Source organism: Hemiscyllium ocellatum, chromosome 49, assembly GCF_020745735.1.
Source record: "Hemiscyllium ocellatum isolate sHemOce1 chromosome 49, sHemOce1.pat.X.cur, whole genome shotgun sequence".
Lineage (NCBI taxonomy): Eukaryota > Metazoa > Chordata > Chondrichthyes > Orectolobiformes > Hemiscylliidae > Hemiscyllium > Hemiscyllium ocellatum.
In genome coordinates this window covers 4518621-4545470 of record NC_083449.1, presented here as the reverse complement: position 1 = coordinate 4545470, position 26850 = coordinate 4518621, and the positions used below count along the sequence as shown (strand labels likewise).

Sequence of the window (26850 nt, the reverse complement as noted above, 5' to 3'; positions counted from 1 at the left end):
AAGACATTCTCATCATCAGAACTTATTGGAACAGATTAATAACACTCCCTGTTTGAAATTGCATAAATTGACATATACAGTTTGATCATGACACTTGTTTACAGCACAGAAACTAACAGGGAGAAATTAATAATGAAAATTGCTGAAAAATCACAAGTTTGGCAGCTTTGGTGGAGGGAAATCAGACTTAACATTCGAGGTCTAGTGACCCCTCTTCAGAACTGATTGTGTGCATTTTCCTAGCTACCATTTGGTCTTCCCTATGCTGGGGAAACTGAGTGTAGATTGGGTGTCCACTGTGCAGAACACTTACATTCTGTCCAGAAAAAAAAATGTCCCTGAGCTTCTAGTTGCCCGCCATTTCAACCCACCACCCTATTCCCTGGCCAACACCTCTGTCTCAGGCTTGTTGCAGTGCTCCAGCAAATTTCAGTGCAAGCTGGAAGAACAGCACCTCATTTTCTGCTTGAGAACTCAACAGCCTTCTGGACTCCATAACTTCAGAGGTAGTGCTCTCCCAAATCATTACCCAAAACCTCTCTTACCATGCAGTGTTATCACAGGGTCTTCTATTGTACACCAAAACTCACTAACAGTCTCTACTAATAGGTATTACTGTCCTCCTCTGACTGTGATCCGTTAGTTTATCTGTCCAACTGTTCTTCCCTCTCTTTGGATTGTATGTGCATCCACCATTTACTCCCTTACCCTTCAACACACCCTATCTTCTGCAGAAAACCTAATATTTTCCTGGCTACCATCTCTTCAAAGGAAGGGTTACTGGACTGGAAATTTAAACTCTGATTTCTGCCACAGACTCTGTCATACCTACTGAGATTTTCCAGCAATTTGTTTTAGTTTCTGATTTCCAGCATCTGCAGTTCTTTTGGTTTTCATTTAGAGATTAATAACTATATTTTCATATTCACAGATCGGAAATTACCAGGGAAAATTGATAACCACATTCACATGTTCACAAAAGAAAATCTGTCATGCAAACATCTGATAAATGCAATCACATTTACATTACAGAGCCTGACCGGGAAGGGTTCTTAACAAAACAAAACATTCATGAAGCAAAAACTGACAGGGACTGTTAAAAAGTAAATTCTCATATTCACATACCAGAACCTGGCAGACTTAGATTGACAATTACCCAAACACATTCAGTATTGAGTACAGTTATTGGGAGGTCACCTTGCAGCTGTACATGACATTGGTTAGGCCACTGTTGGAATATTGCATGCAATTCTGGTCTCCTTCCGATAGAATGATAGCGTGAATCTTGATAGGGTTCAGAAAGATGTATACGGATGTTGACAGGGTTGGAGGATTTGAGCTATCGGACGAGGTTGAATAGACTAGGGCTGTATTCCCTGGAGCATCGGAGGCTGAGGGATGACATTTTAGAGGTTTATAAAATCATGAGCGGCATGGATAGGATAAATAGACAAAGAGGGTCGCACTTGTGTGGAATGACCTGCCAGGAGGAAGTGGTGGAGGCTGGTACAATTGCAGCATTTAAAAGGCATCGAGATGTGTCTATGAATTGGAAGGATTTGGAGGGATATGGGCCGGGTGCTGGCAGGTGGGACTAGATTTGGTTGGGATATCTAGTTGGCATGGACAAGTTGGACCAAAGGGTACATCTCTATGACTATGACTCTGACATTCACCAAGCAGATTTCCTCCCATGGCTAAGGGAATTCAGCATGTCCATAAAGACTTATGCAAATTTTTATAGATGCACCACAGAAAACATCCTATTTGGGTGTGTCACAGCGTAATGTGGCTTCTGTTCTGCCCAAGACCACAAGATACTACAGACAGCTGTGATTAATCCAGTCCATCACTGAAAGCAGTCTTCCATCCAAAGGCTGCAATTCCACTTCCCCCTGTCTTGAGAAAGCAACCAACAACATAAAAGACCCATTCCGACCCAAGTTATATGCTCCTCCCCCCGGTCTGTCAGGTTGAAAATACAGAAGTTTGAATACACCATCCAACAGATTCAACAACTGCTTCTCCGCTATTATTAGATATTTGAACGGACCTCTAAACTTTGATGATAATCTCTGTCTGCACCTTCTCTGCAGCTTTAACACTGTATTCTGGATTCTGTTCTATTACCTTGATGGATTTTGGATGAGATGATCTACCTGTAAGGTGCACAAAACAATACTTTTCAATTTACCTCCGGACATGTAATAACAATGATCAAATTAAATTAATAACTGCAGTCTTATGTTCATATAGCAGAATCTGAGGGGAGAGGCTGATAACTACAGTCACACAAACTGACAGGAAAAGATGAATAAATCCACTCAAAACACTGGAATTACAGAAACTGACAGGGTAATATTGATAACTAAACTCTCACACTCACAAAGCAGAAGCTGATAGCAACAGATGAAAACTCCGCTCACACATTCACATAGCAGGGATAGATTGGCAATTACACAAATATATTCACTAAGCAGAAACTGACAGCGACAGATTGATAACTATATTTATGTATTCACGCAGCAGAGTCTGAAAGGTACAGATTGAGTTTCACTCACTTTGTCAAAGAAGAAATTGACAGATAGTGAATGATAACTGTACTCCCACATTCACATCGCTGAAACTGACCACTACAGTTTGATTAATACACCCATTTTCACAGCAGAATCTGATGGGTACTGATCAATAACTGTATTCACATATTGACAGGGAAAAAACTGACATGGACAGGTTGGTATCGACTCTCTCAAATCGACGTAGTAGAAACAGATTGACAAAGAAAATCTGGTGTCAAATAGCAAAACCTAACAGATACTGTTTGATAATTGCATTCACACACATTGGTATAGCTAAAGCAGACAAATGGAGATCAATATCTACATTCACACAGAAGAAACTGATGGGTACAATTTGTTGACTGCATTTAATATTCATACAGCAGAAACTGACGGGTAGACACTGTTAATGACACTCGAGTTCTCATAGCTGAAACTGACAGATTCTGGTTGATAACTACACTATCAGATACACAGAAACTATTCAGGACAGATTGGTATGTAAACTCTCACATTCACAGGGCAGAAACTGACAGGTACATATTGATGACTAAATCCTCACATCCCCATCAGTTAAAGCACACAGGGACTGATTTTATTTACTTAAAATGTATTTAACAACCAGTCCCTGCAAGTTTATTCTGTGTGGATATGAGTTTAGTTATCAAACTATATCTGTTAGTTTATGCTATGTGAATGTGTGAGTGTGGTTTTTAATCTGTCCCTGTCAGTCTCTGCAATGGCAAAATGTAAATATATTTACCAGAGTGTGACAAGGACAGATTGATAACAACATTCACTCACACATTTGCACAGCTTATTTCAACAGGTACAGGTTGACAGCTGTATTCCCACATTCACCTCGCAGGAACTGACAGGTATGGATTGATAAGGAAACTCTCAGATCCAGATACGCACTTGTATTGGGTAGCCTTATTGTGGAGGTATTGGTTAGTATCTGGTTCTCAGTGAATTGGTATAGATATTTTTATTACAATCACCAGACAAAGAGCAGCTCAGGCCAACAATAGAATCAGACCTGTAGTTCCGTTGGACTTGCCGGTTTGAAAGAAAAACAGCCTAATGATTATTAAATGAATGTTACATTCAGAGGTTTGATACTGTCAAACTTAATGTTGATTTACAGGAGAGGACTCTTCTGTCTTCCTCCAGCCAAATACTTGAAGGACCAAGACATATTCCCTCGGGGCAAAGCCAAGTGTGATCTTTTCCTTCTAACAAACAGCAGGTATGTTACCGTTGTCAGACACTAAAGAACATTCTTTCCAGAGTCGCAGAGCAGTTTGAATTAGATGCACATTAAGCTCAATTTCAAACAAAGAGTCAAATACCACCAAGGAATTACAATTTTTTTTTATCTCTCTCCATGCACATCACCCCATTTCTAATAAATGTTATTATTCACTGTCATAGATTTACAGAAAAACCGACACTTCGGCTGGACTCATCCATGCCAACCAGCTATCCTGAACTAATCCAGTCTCATTTGCCAGCACATGGCCCATATTCCTCTAAACCCTTCCTGTTCTTGTATCCATCCAGGTGCCTTGTAAATGGCGTAATTGTACCAGTCTCCACCAATTTCTCTGGCAGCTCATTCTATACACACACTACGTCACGTTGAAAAAATTGCCCTCCAGATCTCTTTTAAATCTTCCCCTCAAATCCTAAGACTATGCCTTTCGCTCTGGACTCCCCTACCCCAGGGAATAAATGGTGTCTATTTATCCTCTCCAAAGCTTTCATGATTTTAGAAACCTCTATTAGGTTACCCCACCGAAAGCAGCCTTAAACCTATTCAACCTCTCCCGATACCTCAAATACTTCAACCCTGGCAACATCCTTGTAAATCTTTTCTGAACCCCTTCAAGTTTTACAATATCTTTCTGATAGGTAGGAGACCTGAATTGCATGCAATATTCCAACAGTGGCGTAACCAATGCCCTGTACAATCGCAACATGATTTCCCAACTCCTGTAATCAATTCAGTGACCAATAAAGGAAAGCATACCAAACTTTCTTCACTATCCTATCAACCTGCAACTCCATTTTCAAGGAGCTATGAACCTGCACTCCAAGGTCTCTTTGTTCAGCAACACTCCTTAGGGCCTTATCATTGAGTGTATAAGTCCTGCTAAGATTTGCTTTCCCAAAATGCAGCACCTCACATTTATCTAAATTAAACTCGATCTGCCACTTCTCAGCCCATCTGATCAAGATCCTGTTGTAATCTGAGGTAATCTTCACTGTCCATTACACCTCCAATTTTGGTGTCATCTGCATACTTACTAACTTTCCCTCTTGTCAGATGGGTCAGTGGGCTGAGGAGTGGCAGTTGTAGTTTAGTTTACATACATTTTTAAAAAGCAAACCAAGACATGAATTCCACACTTAATGGTAGAGCATTGGGGAGTGTTGGTGAACTAAGAAACCTCAGTGAGCCGTTGAAGATTTCCTTGGATGTACTCCAACAGGTTTATTTGGAAGCACTAGCTATCAAAGTACTGTTGCTTCTTCAACCACCTGATGAAGGTCAGTGCTTCAAAAGCTAGTGTTTCCAAATAAACCTGTTGGACGAAAACCTGGTGTTCTCATTTTTCGCTTTGTCCACCCGAGTCCAACACTGGCACCTCCAAGTCCATGAAAGTAGTTGCACGTAGACAGAACGGTGAAAAAGACATTTGACATGCTTGCCTTTATTGTTCAGAATACTGAGTGGAGGAGTTGGGAGGTCATCTGGTGGCTGTGCAGGATATTGGTGAATCCACTTTAAGGAGATTGTGTATAATTCTCATCAACCTGCTACAGGAAGGATGTTGTTAAACTTGAGGTGGTACAGTAAAGATTTACAAGGGTGTTATAGAGATATAGAGTCGTACAGCATAGAAACAGACCCTTTGGCCCACCATGTCCATGATGTTCAACAAACACCAAACTGCATTCATCCCATTTACCTGCACTTGGCCCATAGCTGACTATACCCTGGCTTTTTAAAGGTATGTCCAGATGCTGCTTAAATGCTGTGAGAGTACTCAATCACCCTCTCAGGCAGAATGTTCCAAACTTTACCCACCCTCTGGGTCAAAATATTTTTCTCACATTTCCTCTAAGCTGTTTTCTCCTCAACTTCAACATGTGCCCTCTGGACTTAGACACATCCGTCACGGGGAGAAAGATTCTCTCAATCTACTCTGCCTACATTTCTGATAATCTGGTATTCTTCAGTCAGATCCTCCCTCAGCCTCCTCTGCTCCAAGGAAACAAAACTCAGCCTATCCAGTCTTGCCTCATAATGGAGACTTTCCAGCCCACTGCACCCTCTCCAGTACATCCTTCTGACAGGGTGTCAGCCATAACTGCACACAGTTTTCCATCTGTGGCCTAATCAATGTTCTATAAAATTGTAGGAGAAAGTGAGGACTGCAGATGCTGGAGATCAGAGCTGAAAATGTGTTGCTGGAACAGCAACCTGCTGCAGGAAGGGTGTTGTTAAACTTGAGGTGGTATAGTAAAGATTTGACCTGCTGCGCTTTTCCAGCAACACATTTTCAGCTCTATAAAATTGTAATAAGATTTCCTTTCTTTTAAATTGTACAGCTCAGGTAATAAAGGCCAGCATTCTGTATGCCTTCTTCAGCAGCCTGTCTGCCTGTGCTGTTTCCTTCTGGGATCTATAGACTTGTATACCAAGGTCCCTTTGTTCCTCAGTACTCCCTAGGGACCTACCCTTCATTGTGTAATTCTTTCCCTTATTAGACCTCCTAAAATACATTATATCATACTTATCAGGAATATCAGAGCCATTGTTCTGCTGGCTGTACTCAGACTGTAGCCTGAGACCGTCCCCTTCGCTGTCAACAGTGCTGCCAATTTTCATGTCGAAGAAGAAAGATCAGTACAGCACAGTCACATGCCCTTTGCCCTCCAAGCCTGCACCAACACAGTTTGCACTTCCACACTAAAATCTCACCCAGAAACATAGTAATTGTACCTTGTACATTCACATCCAAGTCGTTAATGTACATAATGAACAGCAAGTGTCCTAGCACTGATCCCTGTGGGACACCGCTGGTCACAGGCTTCCAATCACAAACACAACCCATCACCATCACACTTTGCATCCTGTCTGCAAGCTAATTTCAGATCCAGTTTGCTTAAGAGTCCAAGAGCCAATCTTAGACCAGTCTTTTATATGGGACTTTGTCAAAGGCTATCGGGGTGGCCTGTACCTGCCAGAATAGAGTGGCCCATATCTGTTAACACAAACTGACCGATAAGTGGAAAGTAGAATTAAACAGCAGGACGTGAGAGACAATGGCAGAAACTAAGCACATCAGCCTGTTCACACACAGTGAGGTATGATGAAACCATTGAACAAGCCATTCAGAGGACAGTAATAAGGACCCAGCCTGTTCCCATTCGAAACAGTTCCGACCAGCAGATCTAAGGTCTGAGAAACGAATAACTCCAGCCACATTAAATGAAAGGGAATTGTACCAGTAAATGAACAGGCACCAGATGTTCGATACAGCCCATTAATCCCCTAAAACAACTGAGGGGAGCAACAGCTAAAGTTATCTTATACTACTCCGTTTCATAACTGTATGACTTTACACATTTTAACTAACTTTAAGACAAATCAAAATTACAAATTTAAAGCAAGTAATGCAAAATTAACTGTTTTCTGTTTTTTCTTCATATATAATAAGGACCATGGGGCACGTAACAAGAGGAATAGAATTTGATTAAAATTAAATACAATGAATAACAGCATTCAGGATGTCCCTCAATATAAGCTAGACTGACAGAAACCCGAAGGAGTATAGCAAGTAACTCTGGAATGTGAACAAATAGGAGACATAGAAAGATCCCAAGGCCGAGCGATGACAGTATCTGCTAATCACCTTGAGATCATGTGAACCTGGAGCTGTCCAATGGATGCCCATCATTGATGAGGTGTCTTATAGGATAGGGTATACAAAGTAAGAGGGAGGAATATATTAATCACATTGTATGTGATTGTTCACAGAAAGAGTACAATAAGTACTATTTTTTTCATTGTAAAATCAGAGTGTGCCATGCATCTCTCCTCCGAGGCCAGTCTCAGGGGAAGATCCTTTGGCCCTCTCCCTGCATTAATCGGTTTCTGCTTGAAGAAACACCTACCACTTGCCTGAATCCTGCCTGCTTCCTGAGTCTTTCTTCTCTGGTCGGGGGTTATGCTCCTTCAAAGGCCTTATTGTTGTCCATGTAAACTATATCAACTGCACTACTCCCATCAGTATATTTCATTGCCAGGACTGGAGGGTTTGAGTTATAGGTAAAGGCCGAATAGGCTGTTGTTTTTTTTTCCCCCTGGGCTGTCTGAGGCTGAGGTATGACCTTATTGAGGTTAATAAAATCATGAGTGACATTGCGAGGGTGAATATACAAGGTCTTCTTTCTAATGCTGGGGAGTCCAATAATAGAGGGCAAAGGTTTAAGTTGAGATGGAAAAGATTTAAAAAGCACTTGTGGGGTTACTTTATCATTGCAGAGGGTGGTGCTTGTATGGAATGAGCTACCAGAGGAAGTGGAGGTGGTGGGTACAATTACAATCTTTTGTAGACACCTGGATAGGTACATGAAGAGGAAGGGTTCAGAGGGAGACAGACCAAATGCTGGCCAATGGGACTTGGTCAGATTAGGATCTCTGGTCAGCACTAACAGTTTGGACCAAAGGACCTGTTTCTGTGCTGTACAACTGTATGACACTTTGAAGGCCTGACCTTGATATCACTCCCAGTTAGATTCCGCATGATCAGAGTTGCAAAAGTCCATTGCTTTTCCCACCTTGACTTTTAAGAACAACACAGACTTGTTTTTGTGACAATGTGTTGCAGTTTTACTTGTCTGAGAATCCTACAGATACAAACAATTACAGAAAATAAGATCTTTCCTATTCACTTCAGGAAACATGATCTGAGAATGCTCTCCTGTCCCACTCTGCTAACTGGCTGTTCACTTTACAGCAAACATTTAAACTGCTCAGTAACACAATGCAGGAAGACTGAAGCAGGGTCAAGTGAGTTTGGGAACCTCCCTGTCTCATAACTGTTCCTTTCGAAAATCTTTTTTTATACCTAAAATCAGTGTGTATACACAATGGAGAATAGCTGGAGTAGTCCACATTAAATTTTAGTGTCTAAGGTCTTCAGTAGACAAGGTGGCTTTACTCTGTGGCAGCCTGTCACATCTGAGCAGAGTTTTGAAGGACCAGTCCCATTGAATAGCACAGACTGACAGGTAGGTAGTAATTCCCAAGTACACAAACCGTACAAGTGAATGGAAGAGCAGAGCAAATAGTTTCTGACTGCGCCAGTTATTGTCCTTATTGATGTAATGAAGGGTGTGAAGGAAACTGATTTCTGGTCTCGACAAAGAAGGAGATAGTGCCAATACACAATGGATATAGAATAACTTGCAACGCACAGACACACTGTCAGGTTAGTCGGTCCACAGGCAAAAATAGAAAAATCATAGCTACAAGGGAGAGCTAGCATTTCATTAATGAAGTTAAACAGGACAGGGTAAGAGTGAAATATGTCAGTCCCAGTGTACAAGTGAACTTCTAATCAAACTTAAGTGCATGGCATCACATTGGTCACAAAGTAAACTCCACTTTTTTATTCAGAAATACTGAATCCCCCTATTGCATGGTCACAATGTATTCCAGTTAAGTAGGGAAAGAAGTAAATGAACATTCAGATTAATGATTCCTCCAATTATCTCACCATGGTTTAAACTTGCTGTCTGACTCTATGACTGTATGTAATTCATTTATCAATTCTGTTTGTCCAAACTGGAGGAATTAGATAGCAGGCCAAGTGCCAGATTGAAACAAATATCGCAGTTTAATTCATTTCCACAAAGTGAAAACAGAACACATCTCTTACAAAATGACTGAATGAATACTTTGTTTTCAAGTGGTCCAAAGGGAAATGAAATATTGACATGAAAAGATACGCATTCAGACAGATCCCCAGGGCTTATTGGACACAGAATGAAAAAGCTCTCAAAAAGTACCTTGTTATAAACATGTGAACAATAAGTTTAAAATACATATTCAGAATATAATTTACAATCATAAATCTTACCATAGAATGGAAGTTGTGGAAATGGTCCAAACTACTCTATACAGTCAGAGACTGACAATAATATAAAATCTCTCATTTTCTTTTACATGGAATTTCTCCAGTGCAGATAGAGGTCATTTGGCCCTCCCCCTGCAACAACTCTCCAAAGCGGATCTCACCCAGATGTAGACCCCCAACCGAGATATTGATAACAATGTTCAAATTTTAACAATGCTGAAACAGACATGGACAGATTGATAATTAAACAATCACATTCACAGAGCAAAAACTGTCATATTCACATAGCAGAAACCAACAGGTATGGGTGATAACTTCACTCAAGTATGCATGTACGAGAATCTTATTGGGAGAGAGTAACACCTCTACTCAGTGAGTGAAAATTCAGTATATTCAGTGAGTGGAAACCCACAGGTACAGGCCGATAACTTCACTCAAGTATGCACATCACAGAAACTGACAGGGAGAGAGCAACAACTGTGCTCACATATTCACATGGCAGAATCTGCGAGTTGCAGATTGATACATAGGCTCTCATTGTAAGTATAAAATGGTTGGGCATATTCTCACTGGAGATCCCACCCCTGCTATTGGGGCAGCACAGTGGCTCAGTGATTAGCACTGCTGCCTCACACCATCAGGGTCCGAGGTTCGATTCCAGCCTTGGGTGACTGTGTGCAGAAGCTGATATTCATAGGGTGTAGGAGTGGAGGGCAGTGAATTCTACCCGAGTCTGTCCAAAGTAGAATCCAGTACATTCAAAGCTGTAGGTATACATGAAACACATTCTTATGACAATGGATGACAACTACAGAGTAAAACAAGTTACACTTAAAAAGGTTTGAGTTACAGTCCAGTAACAACATACTGACATGTAAAGACTGAAAACGGATTTACAAAAATGCTTTACAACCCAGAAACAGACGGCGCAGATTGGTGTTAGAGAATGTGGTGATGGAAAAGCACAACAGGTCCGGTAGCATCCAACGAACAGGAGAATCAATGTATTGGGCATAAGCCCTTCATCTCAATGTTTCAGGCATAAGCCTTCTGATCCTCAGCATCTGCAGAACTCCCCTCTCCTTGGGGCACAGATTGCAGGAATATTACTAAGTGGCTGGCAAATAGCATTGCATGCTCACAGTTGCTGGTTAACAGGTATTCGCATAACACTGAGAAATGCTATAAATCCCTACATGAAGCTGCACGATGCCTAAGCAGTTATTGATAAGTCTCTGGGCCCACTGTTGTCAATCAAGTTCTCAGAAATATATTACTCCCACACTCGAGATGTGACTCAACTCTTGACTCAAGAAAAGCATGGCACAGAAACTTTTTCTTTCCATTTCTCTTTAACTCTGTGCAATTGAGAATGAGTTGAATCCACCCCAAGCGTAGAAAACATTTTCGGTCAGGTTCCAGCGGATTGTGTAACTTGAACTTGTGTAATCACAATTTCAAATGGATGAGTTTTTTTTCACACAGTGATAGTTTCCTCTGAATGCTGAATTAACACAGAACTTAAGTGACAGGCAGAGCAGGGCAATGTCTTTGATCATCTAGCCCCAGCTGCATCTGGGACGGAACCTTTTCACCCCAAAGCTGACTGTTCCTGAGTAGAGGAGCGCATGCGTGTGACCCTCCCCCAGCGCTGCCATTGAGGAGCATTTACTCAGTGAGTGCAAGAGGTTTGTTTGAAACAGACCGCAATGGAGAGATCAGCGCCCAGGGAAGTGAGGGAACAGCAGGCTCCTTCCAGCAGCACATCGGGATGGGAGCCTGGGACACCGAGGGGGCTCCGAGACCGGGATTGATTCGGGGTGAGTTCAGGGAGAACCGGGGGCTGTTTGTAAGGGGCCGAGCGGAGCAGGAACTGGTCCCGGAACTTGGAGTGAGCGGGCTGGGGGGAAGAGAGAGGCCTTTCTCGGGCTGTGTGTGGGCCTGCTGAGGGAGGCAGAGCGGGAAGAAGCTGCTGTGGGACATTCTTGTGGTTTACAATCCTCTGAACTCTGTTGAGATTTCATTGTTTCCGATTGTTTGTTGAGATTGTGCAGTCAATATCGGAATCGCAGACCGACTGTAGGAATGGGATATTCCTGTAAAAGGAGTGTGTCTTGGGAAAAAAAATAAGGTATAGCACCGTTTTTTTCTCTCTCCAACAGGTAGTGTATTGGGAGTTGGATATTGTACTGTGTTAGCATTCTGGTGGTGAGTAGTCCCATTCATGGAGCTGTGCCGTTGTTGCTCAGTCTCTCCATCTCACTCAATTGGTATCGAATCATATGAGAAATAAACACAATCTCCAGACAAAGAGCAGCTCAGTGCAACAATGGAATCCGATCCGTAGTTCTGTTTAAGTTGCTGGCTTATCCTAACGAATATGCAATGAATGTGACATTCCTAAAGAAGGGCCTATGCCCGAAACGTCGAATCTCCTGTTCTTTGCGTGCTGCCTGACCTGCTGCGCTTTTCCAGCAACACATTTTCAGCATTGATCAATATTACCAGACTCGCTTCACGTTGATTAATAGGTGGTGTCTATCTATCTTCCTCCAGCCAAATACCTGAGGGACTAAGACACTGTAATACTACCTCGGTTCAAAGGGAAGTGGGACCAACTGCCTCGAGCAAACAGCAGGTATGTAGCCCATTGACATTTGAAGACATTTGAAGATTTAGTTTTAAAGATAGATAAACTGAATCCTCATCCAAAATAGACACTCAGGAACAGCATTAAAATATGCATTTAATAAGAACATTTTCTACAATGTTGATAAACAAATAGATCATACTGTTACATAGTTTCAACAACCATCTGTGAGGTAGCTGCTAAGTACAGAGATGGAGGGAAACTGCGCTCATCAACAGTTTCTCTCTCTCCATTCTCAGTGCACATCACCCCATTTCCAATAAGTGTTATTATTTACAGCCATCGAATCATAGAGATGTACAGCATGGAAAGAGACCCGTTGGTCCAACCTCTACCACTTATCCATGCTGCTCATGATTTTATGAACCTCGATAAAGGTCCCTCTCCAGGGAAAGCAGCTCCAGCCTATTCATCCTCTACCGCTAACTCAAATCCTCCAACCCAAGTGAAGCACATTTACATGGAGTTTACCTAGTGGTAGCTCATGTGCTACTCTCAACACCTCCTTTCCATAACCCACTGGCAATACAACTTCATACAGTTCTGTCCATTTCTCATCAGCCTGAATGTGTGATGGTCTCCATTTCCTCATTATTACATCATTATTAATATAATATTATGCAGGGATATGTTCAGATTATTTTTCTGTGTTGGCCTTTTGGTACAGTTCCTTTAAATTTTCATCTTTCTGCTGTAACTTGGTTAATTTATCTCAGCTAAAGATGTCTGCTTTGTCATCTATCTCTTCCCGGTTTGTCTCAACCATCTGATCAACCAGGGTCTCTGCTAATTTCACTTCAACTTCCTTATCTGTACTCTTTGATCTCTCCTGTTTCACCTGATGACTTTGTCACCACACAGTCTGGAAAATGCCCAGGTTATATGTCCAGCAATAATTCAGTTGCCTGAGTTTTCACTGGCTTTTCAACAGCAGCATTCCTACCGGTGAATCAACAATACCATTAGCAAGGACAAATTGTATTCCCGGAGCTGAGAGTTTGTCCACTACCCCTACCACAACTTCTCCACTCGTCACTGCACTGGACACTCTAACCTCACTTCTCACAATTCAGTGTTTCTTGTCTCAACATGAATTCCTGTTACTAGTACATTTTCGAGCAATAGTCCTTCAGAGGTATGTATCACCTCATCTTTCAGCATCACAGATTGAGAGGATCTTTGTATCTCTTAATATTGTAACCACTTTACCTGATCCTCCTAGCCTATGCGAGTAAACGTTACCTTCAGAGATGGATGGTTTAAGAAGATCTAGCACCTCCGTCCAGCTCGTACATTCTGGTGCAGCTTTCGAATCTCCATTGTGCATTCTGTTACCACTCTAACAAAATTCATTGGCTTCTCCTGTTTCCTACATCTGGCTTCCCAGTGTTTTTCCTAACCCACCAACACTGATTTCATGTGGCCTACTTTATTGCAGGGAAAACACCAGAGCTTTTTAACTTCCCTTTCCCCTTCAAGGATTTCCTTTTTAACTTGTGATAAGTCATCCTTCCGACCTTCACTGAGATCTATCATTTCCTTTCCATGTGAGGATTTCTCTTATCCTCAACTTCTATCTCTCATGGATTGAAATTGGTTTTAGAAGTCAAACTTTGATCAACTCATAAGCATCAGCCGTTTCAGCTGCTAGTCTTGCCGTTTTAACTCTCTGCTCTTTCACATGAGTTTTCACTACTTCAGGAAGTGAATTTTTGAATTCCTGTCTAAATGCCAATTTCCAATGTTCAAACTCCCTCTCTTTCTTCCTTTCCTTTCTCTCCTTTTCTCTCACTCTCTCGTTCTCTCTTTTGCATTTAATCATAGTTCAAAAAAATTCATTTCTGTTGCCCTTTCCTTGTCTTGTGCCTCTAACTCAAGTTGCTGCATTTTTCATTGAATGTTAGCCATCTCTGAAGATTCTGATGGTGTTTCCAACAAGCGTAAATGCTGAGCTACTGCTGTAATTATCTCTCCTTTCCTCATGGAAGGACACAGCCTCAATCCCAGATTGGCTGCTATTTCCAGCAGCTTACCCTTAATCACCTTTTGTAAAAGGCCTAAAATCACTTCTTCCACCTGCAGAAAACTCTGGTTGACTGAAAGAGCTGTTGCTCTCCGAAGCACAGTTTAAACCAACTGAATTCAAAACCTGGAACAAAAGACACTAACACCTACCATTTGCTGCCTTCAAGTTCAGCAACCCTAATCCCAAATCAGAACAACAGAATAAATCCTTCAAAGAGCCCCCTAACTGGTATGGACCAGGCCAGACCTGCTCAAAACATTTCAAGTAGCCCGGACCCTACCTTTGCTGGTTGTTTTAAGCAGGTGTAATGTGGATGTTCCAGGAGTGATGTAGCTGTTCAAACCACGTTGTTTTAAACAAAACAGAACTGATTTACAAGATTATCAAATGAAACACAAACAAATGCTCCTATGCCTTAAAAAAGAACAGAATACTAAATAACTTTAACCTTTCCGAAAACCCTACAGATTATACCAACTTAATGATGCTGTTCCCAATACTTGCAATACTCCCCACAAACACCCCTTCGCACAAAAAAGATAAAATCAAACACAGGATCTTACAGGAGAGATGTCAGAGAGAGAGAGAACCAGCATGGACCGGCTTCTTTGGGTTCAGCAACTTTTTCAACTGCCTGACTGCTTTCAGTCAATAGCTAGACAGCTAATGACCAAATCAAACCAGAGAAAAGCTGAGCTGGGAAAACTGGGCCACTCCTCTTTCATTGTACAAGTGTTCTTTTTAAAAATGTGGAAGCCTTTTGCCTGAGGCATTATCTATTAGCTACAATTAAAATGTCCTTAAAACCCATCAAGTCAGACTTTTCAGAGCCTGTGTCTTTTACAGGCTTGTTAAAGGAGCAGCAGCATCACAGCTGACTGGTTCAAAAAGTAAAAGCTGTGGGATACAGGGTAATGTGTTGAATTGGATGCAAAGTTGGCTTAGTAACAGGAAACAAATGGTAATGGTTGATGGCTGCTCTTGTGAATGGAAAGCTGTTTCAAGTGGTGCTCTGCATGGCTCAGTGTTGGGACCTCTGCTGTTTGTTTTATACATTAAGGATTTGGACTTGAATGTGATGGGCAGATTTGTGAAATTTGCAGATGACACAAAAGTTGGCCATTTCGTGGATTGTGTAGAAGATAGCTGTCATCTCCAAAAGTATTATAGATGGTTTGGAGTGGGCAGGAAAATGGCAGATGGAGTTCAGCTCTGAGAAGTGTGAGGGAATGCATTTTGGGAAGTCAAACAGTAAATGGGAATAGACAATAAATGGGAATATACTGAGGGGACAGGGTAAGTGTGCAAGTGCATGGGTCACTATGGGTAGATGGGGTTGTAAAGGAGGCACGTGGAATGCTCTCCTTCATAGGCAGAGGGATGGAATTCAAAAGTAGGGATATAACAATGAAACCATATACGGCACTGATGAGGCTACAACTGGAGTATTGTGTTCACCCTGAAAGTTTGTGTTTCCAAATATACCTGTTGAACTATAACCTGGTGTTGTATGATTTTTCATGAAATAGTGAGAGGGAGAGATTAGAGTATGCAGGATGAACCTGTTTCCTTTGGCAGAGAGTTCAAACACAAAGAATCATTGATTCAAATGAAGTGGTGTAGGGTTACATGATATGTGAGGAAAATGTTTTTCTATGCACAGAGTGGTGGGTATCTGGAATTTGCTGCCTGATTTGGTGGTGCAGCAGAGACCCTAAACTCTTTTAAACAAAAATCCCTGGAACTGCACCTCAGGTGTCATTAACTGCAAGGCTATGGGCTGCGGCAAGAAGATGGGATGAGAAAGGGTCTTTGGGTTGGCATGGACAAGATGGGCTGAATAGCCCCGTGTGCTGTATTATTTTTATGATTCAATAGTTATCAATTGGACCCTGCCAGACTTTGCAGTGTGAATATGTAAATATATTGACCATATAATGAATGTTACAGTTTGATAACGACACTCTCACATTCACCAAGCAGGAACTGACAGATATAGATCAATAACTAAACTCACATATCCACATACCCACTTGCATCAGGTAGGTCCCATTTATGGAGCTGTATGGGTGTTGTTTCATTTCTGGATCTCATTCCTTTGGGCTTAGAATTTTAAGAAAAAATGGACAAGGAACAGCTCAGGGCAAGAGTGGAATCAGACCCATGGTTAGGTTTACATTGCTGGCTTTAATTTAAAAAAAGAAACCTTAATGATGAGGAACTGAATGTTACATTGATGTTGCCAATCACAGGAGGTATCCCTTCTGTCTTCCTCCAGGCAAGTACTCAAAGGACCAAGACAATGTAATATTCCCTCAGTATAGAGCCAAGTGTGACCAGCTGCTTCCAACAAACAGCAGGTATGTTACTGCTGTCAGAGTGAAGAACAATCCTTTCCACAGTCAGAGTGAATTGAGTCAGGTTCACATTGAGCTCCATTCCCAGAGAGATATGTTCAAACCAAGAGGCAAACACCACCAAGGAAACTGAAGTTTATATTTTTTAATCTATATGCTAAATGCATCCTACCCAGTTTCAATCAACTTGAATGACTTCTCATCCAAAATATACACTGCATTAAAATCTGAACATTGAACAGTACAGGACAGGAACGGGTCCTTCAGCCCACGATGTTGTGCCGAACATGCCGCCAAAATGCAATTAATCCCTTCTCCCTGGCATTGGTCCATAACTCTCTATTTCTTACGTATTCATTTGCTTACCTAAAAGTCCTTTCAATACCCTTGTTGTAGCTTCCTCCATCTCCACCCCTGGCAGTGTGTCCCACTGCTACCACTCTCTTGTTTAAAAATAAAACTGCCCCTTATGTCTCAGAGTCATAGAGATGTACAGCATAGGCCAGGTGCTGGCAGCAGGAGTAGATTGGGTTGGGATATCTGGTCGACATGGACTGGTAGGAGCCTAATACCGTCAAAATTGGCCTTTCTCCAATTTAGAATTTCAACTTTTAGATCTAGTCTATTCTTTTCCATCACTATTTTAAATCTCATAGAATTATGGTCGCTGGCCCAAAGTGCTCACCCACTGACACCTCAGTCACCTGCCCTGCCTTGTTTCTCAAGAGTAGGTCAAGTTTTGCATCTTCTCTAGTAGGTACATCCACATAATGAATCAGAAAATTGTCTTGTATGCACTCAACAAATTGCTCTCCATCTAAACCCTGAACACTATGTCAGTCCCAGTCTATGTTTGAAAAGTTAAAGTCCCCTACCATAACCACCCTATTATTCTTACAGATAGAGTCATAGAGATGTACAGCATGGAAACAGACCCTTCAGTCCAACCCGTCCATTCCAACCAGATATCCCAACCCGATCTAGTCCCACCTGCCAGCACCCGACCCATATTCAAACTCTTCCTATTCATATAACCATCCAAATGCCTTTTAAATGTTGCAATTGCACCAGCCTCCTATCCTCTGGCAGCTCATTCCATACACGTACCACCCTCTGTGTGAAAAGGTTGCCCCTTAGGTCTCTTTTATATCTTTCCCCTCTCACCCTAAACCTATGCCTTCTAGTTCTGGACTCCCCGACCCCAGGGAAAAGACTTTGCTTATTTATCCTATCCATGCTCCTCATAATTTTGTAAACCTCTATAAGTTCACCCCTCAGCCTCCGACGCACCAGGGAAAACAGCCCCAGCCTGTTCCGCCTCTCCCTGTAGCTCTGATCCTCCAACCCTGGCAACATCCTTGTAAATCTTTTCTGAACCCTTTCAAGTTTCACAACATATTTCCGATAGGAAGGAGACCAGAATTGCACGCAATATTCCAACAGTGGCCGAACCAATGTCCTGTACAGTGCAACATGACTCCTAACTCCTGTACTCAATACACTGACCAATAAAGGAAAACATACCAAACGCCTTCTTCACTATCCTATCTACCTGCGACTCCACTTTCGAGGAGCTATGAACCTGCACTCCAAGGTCTCTTTGTTCAGCAACACTCCGTAGGACCTTACCATTAAGTATATAAGTCCTGCTAAGATTTTCTTTCCCAAAATGCAGCACCTCGCATTTATCTGAATTAAACTCCATCTGCCACTTCTCAGCCCATTGGCCCATCTGGTCCAGATCCTATTGTAATCTGAGGTAATCCTCTTCGCTGTCCACTACACCTCCAATTTTGGTGTCACCTGCAAACTTAGTAACTGTACCTCTTATGCTCGCATCCAAATCATTTATGTAAATGACAAAAAGTAGAGGGCCCAGCACTGATCCTTGTGGCATTCCACTGGTCACAGGCCTCCAGTCTAAAAAATAATCCTCCCCCACCACCCTCTGTCTTCTACCTTTGAGCCAGTTTGTATTCAAATGTATTCCATGAGATATAACTTTGCTAATCAGTCTCCCATGGTGAACCTTGTCGAACGCCTTACAGAGGTTGAAATGACTGTAGCCTAAATCCAGCACCTTAGACCACTCGGCCACGCTACTGTGGTTACAGCTTAGATCTCCTTACAAGTTTGTTTCTCAATTTCCCTCTGACTATTCAGGGGTCTATAATACAATCCCAATAAGGTGATTATCCCTTTCTTATTTCTCAGTTCCACCCAAATAACTTGCCTGGATGTATTTCCAGGAATATCCTCTCTGAGCACAGCTGTAATGTTATCCCTTCTCAAAATGCCACACCCCCTCCTCTCTTGCCTCCCTTTCTGTCCTTCCTGTAGCATTTGTATCATGTAACATCAAGCTGCCAATCCTGCCCATCCCTGAGCCATGTTTCTGTAATTGCTATGATATCCCAGTCCTATGTTCCTAACCAGGCCTTAAGTTCATCTGCTTTCACTGCATTTACTTCCCTTGCCTTGAAGTAAACGCAGTTTAGTTTATTCGTCCTACCTTATTCCGCCCCCCCACCCCCACACCTTACTAGTTTAAATTGTCCCGAGCAGATCGAAGAAATTTCCCTGCCAGTATATTAGTCCCCTTCCAATTTAGGTGCAATCCGTCCTTCTTGCACAGGTCACTTCTACCCCAAAAGAGATTCCAATGATCCAAAAATATGAATCCTTCCCTATACACCAGCTCCTCAGCCATGCATTCATCTGTTCTATCCTCCTATTCCTGCTCTCACTAGCTTGTAGCACTGGGAGTAAATTCCTTTTTAAATTTCTGCCTAACTCTCTGTAATCTCCCTTCAGATTCACAACCTTTTCCCTTCCTATGTTGTTGGTTCCAATGTGGACAATGACCTCTTGCTGTCCCCTCTTCCCCCGTGAGAACATTCTGTACCCTCTCTGAGACATCCTTGACCCTGGCACCAGGGAACCAACACCATTCTGCGTTATCGCTGCTGGCCGCAGAAACGTCTGTCTGTACCTCGGACTACAGAATCCCCTCACACAATTGATCTCTTGGAAGCCGATGTACCCCTCGTTGCATTCGAGCCAGTCTCAGTACCAGAAACTTGGATTCTCAGGGGAACGTAGCATGAATAGCCATCACCCCCCTACACTTTCCAAAACGTCATACCTGTCCAAAGGGAAATCAAATATTGACATGAAGAGGTACACATTCAGACAGATACCCAGAGGTGATTGGACACACAATGAGAAAGCTCTCATAAAGTGGTCTGGTTGTAAACATGTGAACAATAAATTCAAATACAGATGCAGAATATAACTTAATCAAAAACTGTACAATTGAATAAAAGTTGTGGAAATTATCCAAACTGCTTTACACTGTTGAGACTGATTAATGATAGAAAAAGTCTCACTTACATTTACAATACATAGAATTTCTCCAGTGCAGAGAAGGGTAATTTGGCCCAGTCCCCTGCAACAACTCTCCAAATTTGATCCTACATATATGTAGATCCCTCCCTATCCTCATAACTCCACGTTTACTACAGTTAACCCACTGACACTGCACATCCTTGAATAATACAGGACAATTTACCATGGCTATGCCAGCAAACCTGCACATGTTTGGACCATGCAAAGAAACTAGAGCACGCAGAGGAAACTCATGCAGACACTGGCAGAAGGTGCAAACTGCACACAGATAATGAACCAAGGCTGGAATTGAATCTGTGTCCCTGGCACCACTGTGCCACCATGCCACCCTGACATGGATGGCAATAGATAAAATCTTATTCATGTTGAGCAACAGAGATTTGAAGTAAATAGAGCTCCTGTAGTTTCTGCAAGTGTCATGTTTAACAGAGACAAATGTGTAAGTACACTCACTTATTCACAGAACACAAACTGACAGGTACAGATACTTTCAGGTACAGATGCACTCATCCATTCAGCTTCAACCATATGTCAGGGATAGACTGATGATTGCAGAAACTGTCAGATACAGATTGAAATCTGCACTCAAACATTCACATTGCAGAAACTGACCGATACATTTTGATAACACACCCACATTCCCAGAGCAGAATCTACAGGTATATATTGATAACTACATTTTTACATTCACCTAGAACCTAATGAGGCAGATTGATAACTAAAATCACATTGACATCGCAAAAGCTGACAGGTAGAGACTGATAATGCCACTCTCATATTCACACAGCAGAAACTGACAAGGGCAGATAAATAATTGGACTGTCATCACATCACAGAAACTGACAGGGAGAGATAGATGACTAGACAGTCATATTCAAATTACAGAAACTGATGGACAGATCAATAACGACACTTCCATATTCACAGACCAGAAACTGACAGGTACAAATGGATAGGCAAAGCTGAGGACTGCAGATGCTGGAGATTAGAGTCAGGAGTGTGGTACTGGAAAAGTACAGCAGGTCAGAAAGCATCCAAGGAGCAGGAGAATCGACGTTTTGTTTAAAAGTCCATCATCAGTACAGATGGATAACTACACCAATTCATTCACATCGAAGAAACTGACAGGAAAAGAATGATAACTAAACTCATGCATTCCTGTCGCTGAAAGCAACAGGTACATTTCAATATGGACCCCCACATGTTGACTTTGCAGAAGATGGCAGGTTGACATTGATAACTACGTTCACATTTTAACAATGCAGAAACTGACATGGACGATTGATTAAACTATCCCATTTGAGAGTAGAAACTGTCGTATTCACAGAGTAGAAACTGTCGTATTCACACAGTAGAAACAAACAGGTATAGGGTGAGAAATTCACATAGGTATGCACATAACAGAATCTTACTGGGAAAGGGTGATACCTATACTCTCATATTCAAATAGCAGAAGCTTAGAGATGCAGATTGATAGGCTCTCGTTATACGTATAAAATGGTTGGGTATATTCTCATTGGAGTTTTGAAGAACAATGGATGATCTTTAGAGCAAAATAAAAATGATCTAAAGGGAGTTGACAGAGTTGATGCTGGGGGTATGTCACTGCTCATGAGAGAATCCCGAGTAAGGGACACAGTTTTGAACAGGAAGCCTTCTGTCTAAGAAAGCAATGCAGAACATTGTCCCCTTATTCTGTTCCACAGAAAGCTGTTAGGGTTGAGTTATCAGCTTAATTTATGCTAATGTAGCCATATATCTTTTTTGATACATCAGGGAGTCTTTGGTTATGGGCACTAAACATCAAAATGAGATGAAGATCATAACTGAAGTCTTTGTGATCTCTTCTCAGGAGAGAGTACACACATGCAGATAGAAATGTCACAGAATTCTCAAGCTTCTTATGGTCTTCTGCTTTGAGGTATTTAAATTGACAGAAGATTGAAAGAAATTAATAACTACAGCATAGACACTGTATCTGCAGTATCATTCACTATACACTTTATCTTTAACTTACAGATGTGTGTGTGCTCACAGATCACACACTGATCGATTCAGTTATAAGTTACCCTGATGTATCAGGGATGGAGTGAAAAAAAACCACCCATTTCATCAGAAACTTTGAGATGTTGAGATATTTGCTCTCTGTCATGCCAGTAATTGACTGATACTGAGTAAATACAAGATTAGAAAGAATAAACTGGCATTGATAGAATGAAATACTGAGTCAGTTGCAAAGCAATAAATTGTTAGGATATAATACAACTATTGATTAGCTAGAAACTGGCATAAACAATGTAACATCCGCAGTGATGTTGCAGATATTGTCAGTAACAATGTACATTATCCTTTATCAAAATGGTGCAGTTATAAATACAAACCCAAGTTCAATTTGCAGAAGCTGATATTCATAGGGCATGGGAGTGAAGGGTAGTGAGTCTTACCTGAGTCTGTCCAAAGTGGTACATTTCACACCGACAGAGTAAAGCAACAAGGTACACTTTGGAAGGTTTGAGTTACAGTCCAGTAACATACTGACATGTTAAGATTGTGAAGTAGAGTTTACAAAAATACATCTCAGAAACAGACGGGCACAGATTGGAGTCGAGAGTGTAGTCCTGAAAAAGCGCAGCATGTCAGGCAGCATCCGAGGAGCAGGAGAATCGTTGTTTTAAGCATAAGCCCTTCATCTCAACGTTTTGGGCATTAGCCTCTGATCCCCAGCCTCTGCAGTTCTCACTTTCTACTGGGGGCACAGATTGGAGGAATATTTCTAAGTGGCTGGCAAATAGTGTAACGTTTTACCGCTCACATCAGTGTTTGATGGTTACAGAATAAAACCGGTCTTGAAATAACACTGACTATTAGATGGAGGACCAGAGCCTCATTGGACAGATGTTGAGTTAATGCAAAATGTGTAAATTACGACATGACAGATATAAAGTTAAAGTGACACATATATGTTTAGCATGCTGACAGTTGCTGGTTAACAGGCATTCGCGTAAGACGGAGAAATGTTATAAATCCCTGCATGAAACTGCAAGACGCCTAATTGAAAAGTGCAGCAACGTGGTTCAGTACACTGCAGGTACTTTCAAAGCACCCAGTTATCGATACATTTCTGGGCTGACAGTTATCAGTCAAGGTCTCAGAAATATATTCATCAATATATGACTCAACAAAAGTATTCCATATAAACTTTTTCTTATAATTTCTCCAACTCCGTGGAATGGGGAATGAGTTGGATCAACCCCAAGTGGAGAAAACATTCAGTCAGGTTCCAGTGGTATGTGTAACTTGACAACAAATGTAATCGCAATTTCGAATGGATGAGAGCTTTTTTTCACACAGTGCAGAGTTCTGTGTTAATTCCATCCTATACAGAGGAACAGAACAGACATGCGGAGCTAGAAACACATCACCACAACAACGAGCAAAAGGAAACGGAGCCAATACCACAGTCACTTTCTGTATCGCAGACACAAAACAAATCTCTCTCAGTCAGACTGACAGGAACAGAATCACCATCCACTTCACATTTCGTTGCAGATCCACATTGAGTCTCACATTACCCAATCAGAGAGACTCCGTGTTTGGGATTGACTCTGTGTTAACTACCCAATCTGAAGCTAGGCTTTCCCCATCCCTCATTAGCATTGATGACGCCGTCAGTCTATAAAGAGGGAGCTCCGAGTCTGCTTTGCGTTATTCTGTTTCTGAAACTGAGCGGAGCTATGGCTGATGAGAAAAAAGCCCAGCAAACCTCCAAGAAGGGCGCGAAGAAAATCGTTAAGAAGGCGCCAGCAAAGGGCAGCAGGAAGAGGAAAAGGGCTAGGAGAGAAAGTTACTCCATCTACATCTACAAAGTGATGAAGCAGGTTCACCCCGACACCGGTATCTCCTCCAAGGCCATGAGCATCATGAACTCGTTCGTTAACGATATTTTCGAGCGTATCGCGGGGGAGGCTTCCCGCCTGGCCCATTACAACAAGCGCAGCACCATCAGCTCCCGGGAGATCCAGACCGCCGTGCGGCTGCTGCTGCCCGGGGAGCTGGCCAAGCACGCCGTGTCGGAGGGCACAAAGGCGGTGACCAAGTACACCAGCTCCAAGTGAAGGAGCGCACTGCACTGAAACACACACATCCACAACCCAAAGGCTCTTATAAGAGCCACCCACAACATCCCTGAGACAGCTGAACCATTTCTTTAAAAGTTGTTTGTTTTAGTTCGTGATTATTGATAGAGCAATTTAACTTATCGCGCTATATGTTTCTGAGTTAATGAGTGCTTTTTTACAAATTATTCGGGAGTGGGGTGGACGAGAGCAGATCAGGCGCCAGTGAGTCATTTTTAATCTTGTTTACCCCTGGCAGAAAAATGCCCACGTCTTTCACCCCCACATTGATGCATTTTACTTTCTGATTTACTTTACATTTCCAATGCGCGGGTTTGATCCGACTTCTCGCTCTGCAAAAAAGCACTTCATGCTGTCGGTGAGAACTTGCAAATCGAACCAAGAGAACACCAACACAGCTACCGGACAGAAACGTGGAGCTTTTGCTGAATCTGATCGAGAGCGATAATGGATAACAGCTTTAAAATATCGCCTGAAAAAAAACGTTCGCCGTCGATGCTGAGCCGGAAGAATGCTGTTTTATCAGCATATCGGGGTGGGATAGAAATGTGTAACGGAAAGATAGGTTGCAGACTGCGGTGTTTGACCTGTTTCGTTTCAGCTTCTTCTTTCGGTTTAGAAAATAACCCACTCTCAAGATCAGAAATAGACAGATACAGATCGGCAAATGAGGGAGAGTAAGACCGTGTGAAGTACACATTTGTAAACTAAAAGTGAATAGCATGTGTATTAATATTTTTTCAACTTTCTCAGTTTTTTTGTACTTCATTTTTCAGGTAAAACATACTGCTTTGTTTGGAATGTGGCGGGCTTTTCAAATTGTTAAAAAAGCGGTTGATGATTTGGCGCCGGTACTTTCCGCCCTCCTCCCCGGGCCCTCTCCGGATTGGGGAATGAGGCAGATATCTGATTGGGAATTGAAACAACATTAGGCGGGGCTGAACAATGGGACCAATCAGAAACAGCCGCCCCACCATTCCACCCGAAGGTATAAGAGGCCGCAATGTGGGCGGAGTGTAGCATTTTCTGTGACAGTGTGTGAGAGGTTGTGGCTATGTCTGGACGAGGAAAGGGCAGTGGGAAAGGTCGTGCCAAAGCGAAGTCTCGGTCGTCCCGGGCTGGCCTGCAGTTCCCGGTGGGCCGTGTTCACAGGCTCCTGAGAAAGGGCAACTATGCTGAGCGTGTCGGTGCCGGAGCGCCGGTCTATCTGGCTGCGGTGCTGGAGTATCTGACGGCTGAAATTCTGGAGCTGGCCGGCAACGCGGCCCGGGACAACAAGAAGACCCGCATCATCCCCAGGCACCTGCAGCTGGCCGTGCGCAACGACGAGGAGCTCAACAAGCTGCTGGGAGGGGTGACCATCGCTCAGGGCGGGGTGCTGCCTAATATCCAGGCCGTGCTGCTGCCCAAGAAAACCGCCGCTGCTGGATCCGCTAAAAAGTGAAGAGATCATCCTTGAATCTGACAACCCAAAGGCTCTTTTAAGAGCCGCTCACAGCATCTGTGAAAGGAGCTGAACTCTGTCATGTTGAATTACTTTCCTTTTAATGTGTAAAGCCCTGGCCGTTATACCTAACATCGCTACATTTCTATCTCCTTTTTATTGGATATTGTTACTGTTGGTAGCAGCAGAGGGAGATTATATCCGAAAACGATTATGAGAGTGTCTGGAACTACTTTATTCCTCATTGCACGGTCACTGCCTGAGTAACCTTTATGTTTGATCAATGAGTCTAGAATAGTGTCACTGATGTTCCCGATCGGGTTTGGCTTCACGTTTCCTTTAACTGCATCAGTAAGAGCTGAATCCTTTCACTGTCTCTGCAGCATTTCCCTCTTCAATTCATTCTCTGCTTGGTTCAATTCAACCCCCCCACCCTCCTGATGCACCTACACCTTACAATTACAAGGATGCGATCATTTACATGGAATAACCAGTTTGCACAAACTCGATTGGCCGAATAACCTCATGTACACTGCAGGTATACTTAGAATTTTAAAAGCATACACCACAAAACGGTATTGGATAATTTTCGAAACCGAGATAATTTTAAAAGTCGCGATAAATGTGAAATAACCGGCCACAATAACAGTTCCCTCAGTATGCGCTACTTCTCAGGTCTCCGCTCTCTTTCGGAGGGTTTGGGTGGCTCTGAAAAGAGCCTTTGAGTTCGCTGGAGAAGGGTCGCTTTATGCTCAGCCGCCGAATCCATAGAGAGTGCGGCCCTGGCGTTTCAGAGCGTACACCACATCCATGGCGGTGACCGTCTTGCGCTTGGCGTGCTCAGTGTAGGTGACCGCATCCCGGATCACGTTCTCCAGGAAAACCTTCAGCACCCCGCGGGTCTCCTCGTAGATCAAGCCCGAGATGCGCTTGACCCCGCCACGGCGAGCCAGGCGCCGTATGGCTGGTTTCGTGATGCCCTGGATGTTATCACGGAGCACTTTGCGGTGCCGCTTCGCTCCGCCTTTTCCCAGGCCTTTGCCTCCTTTACCTCTTCCAGACATCACGCTTCTTCACTCCAATCGCTGCCGAATGAGAGCCGAGCTGCCGCCCCTTC

The 26850-nt window shown here is 42.6% G+C and overlaps 4 protein-coding genes across 4 annotated transcripts in view; 3 read left to right on the top strand and 1 right to left on the bottom strand.

Annotated features, from left to right (window-relative positions):
- Positions 1–26850, top strand: part of LOC132837100 (histone H4) — a 1051674-nt gene that overhangs the window by 839184 nt on the left and 185640 nt on the right. The window lies entirely within an intron of this gene.
- On the top strand, positions 23813–24268 carry LOC132837289 (histone H2B 7-like). Its single transcript, XM_060856962.1, has one exon. It carries the CDS (start codon positions 23813–23815, stop codon positions 24266–24268), a length of 456 nt encoding a protein of 151 aa, XP_060712945.1.
- Positions 25329–25867, top strand: LOC132837164 (histone H2A-like). The gene has a single exon (XM_060856873.1). The coding sequence runs from the start codon at positions 25344–25346 to the stop codon at positions 25731–25733; it is 390 nt and encodes a 129-aa protein (XP_060712856.1). The 5' UTR covers positions 25329–25343; the 3' UTR covers positions 25734–25867.
- On the bottom strand, positions 26486–26809 carry LOC132837206 (histone H4). The gene has a single exon (XM_060856925.1). The coding sequence runs from the start codon at positions 26795–26797 to the stop codon at positions 26486–26488; it is 312 nt and encodes a 103-aa protein (XP_060712908.1). The 5' UTR covers positions 26798–26809.

Bases quoted from the DNA above. Each gene is read 5' to 3' on its own strand.
- LOC132837289 (XM_060856962.1), top strand. From the start codon at position 23,813: ATGACGCCGTCAGTCTATAAAGAGGGAGCTCCGAGTCTGCTTTGCGTT.
- LOC132837164 (XM_060856873.1), top strand. From the start codon at position 25,344: ATGTCTGGACGAGGAAAGGGCAGTGGGAAAGGTCGTGCCAAAGCGAAG.
- LOC132837206 (XM_060856925.1), bottom strand. From the start codon at position 26,797: ATGTCTGGAAGAGGTAAAGGAGGCAAAGGCCTGGGAAAAGGCGGAGCG.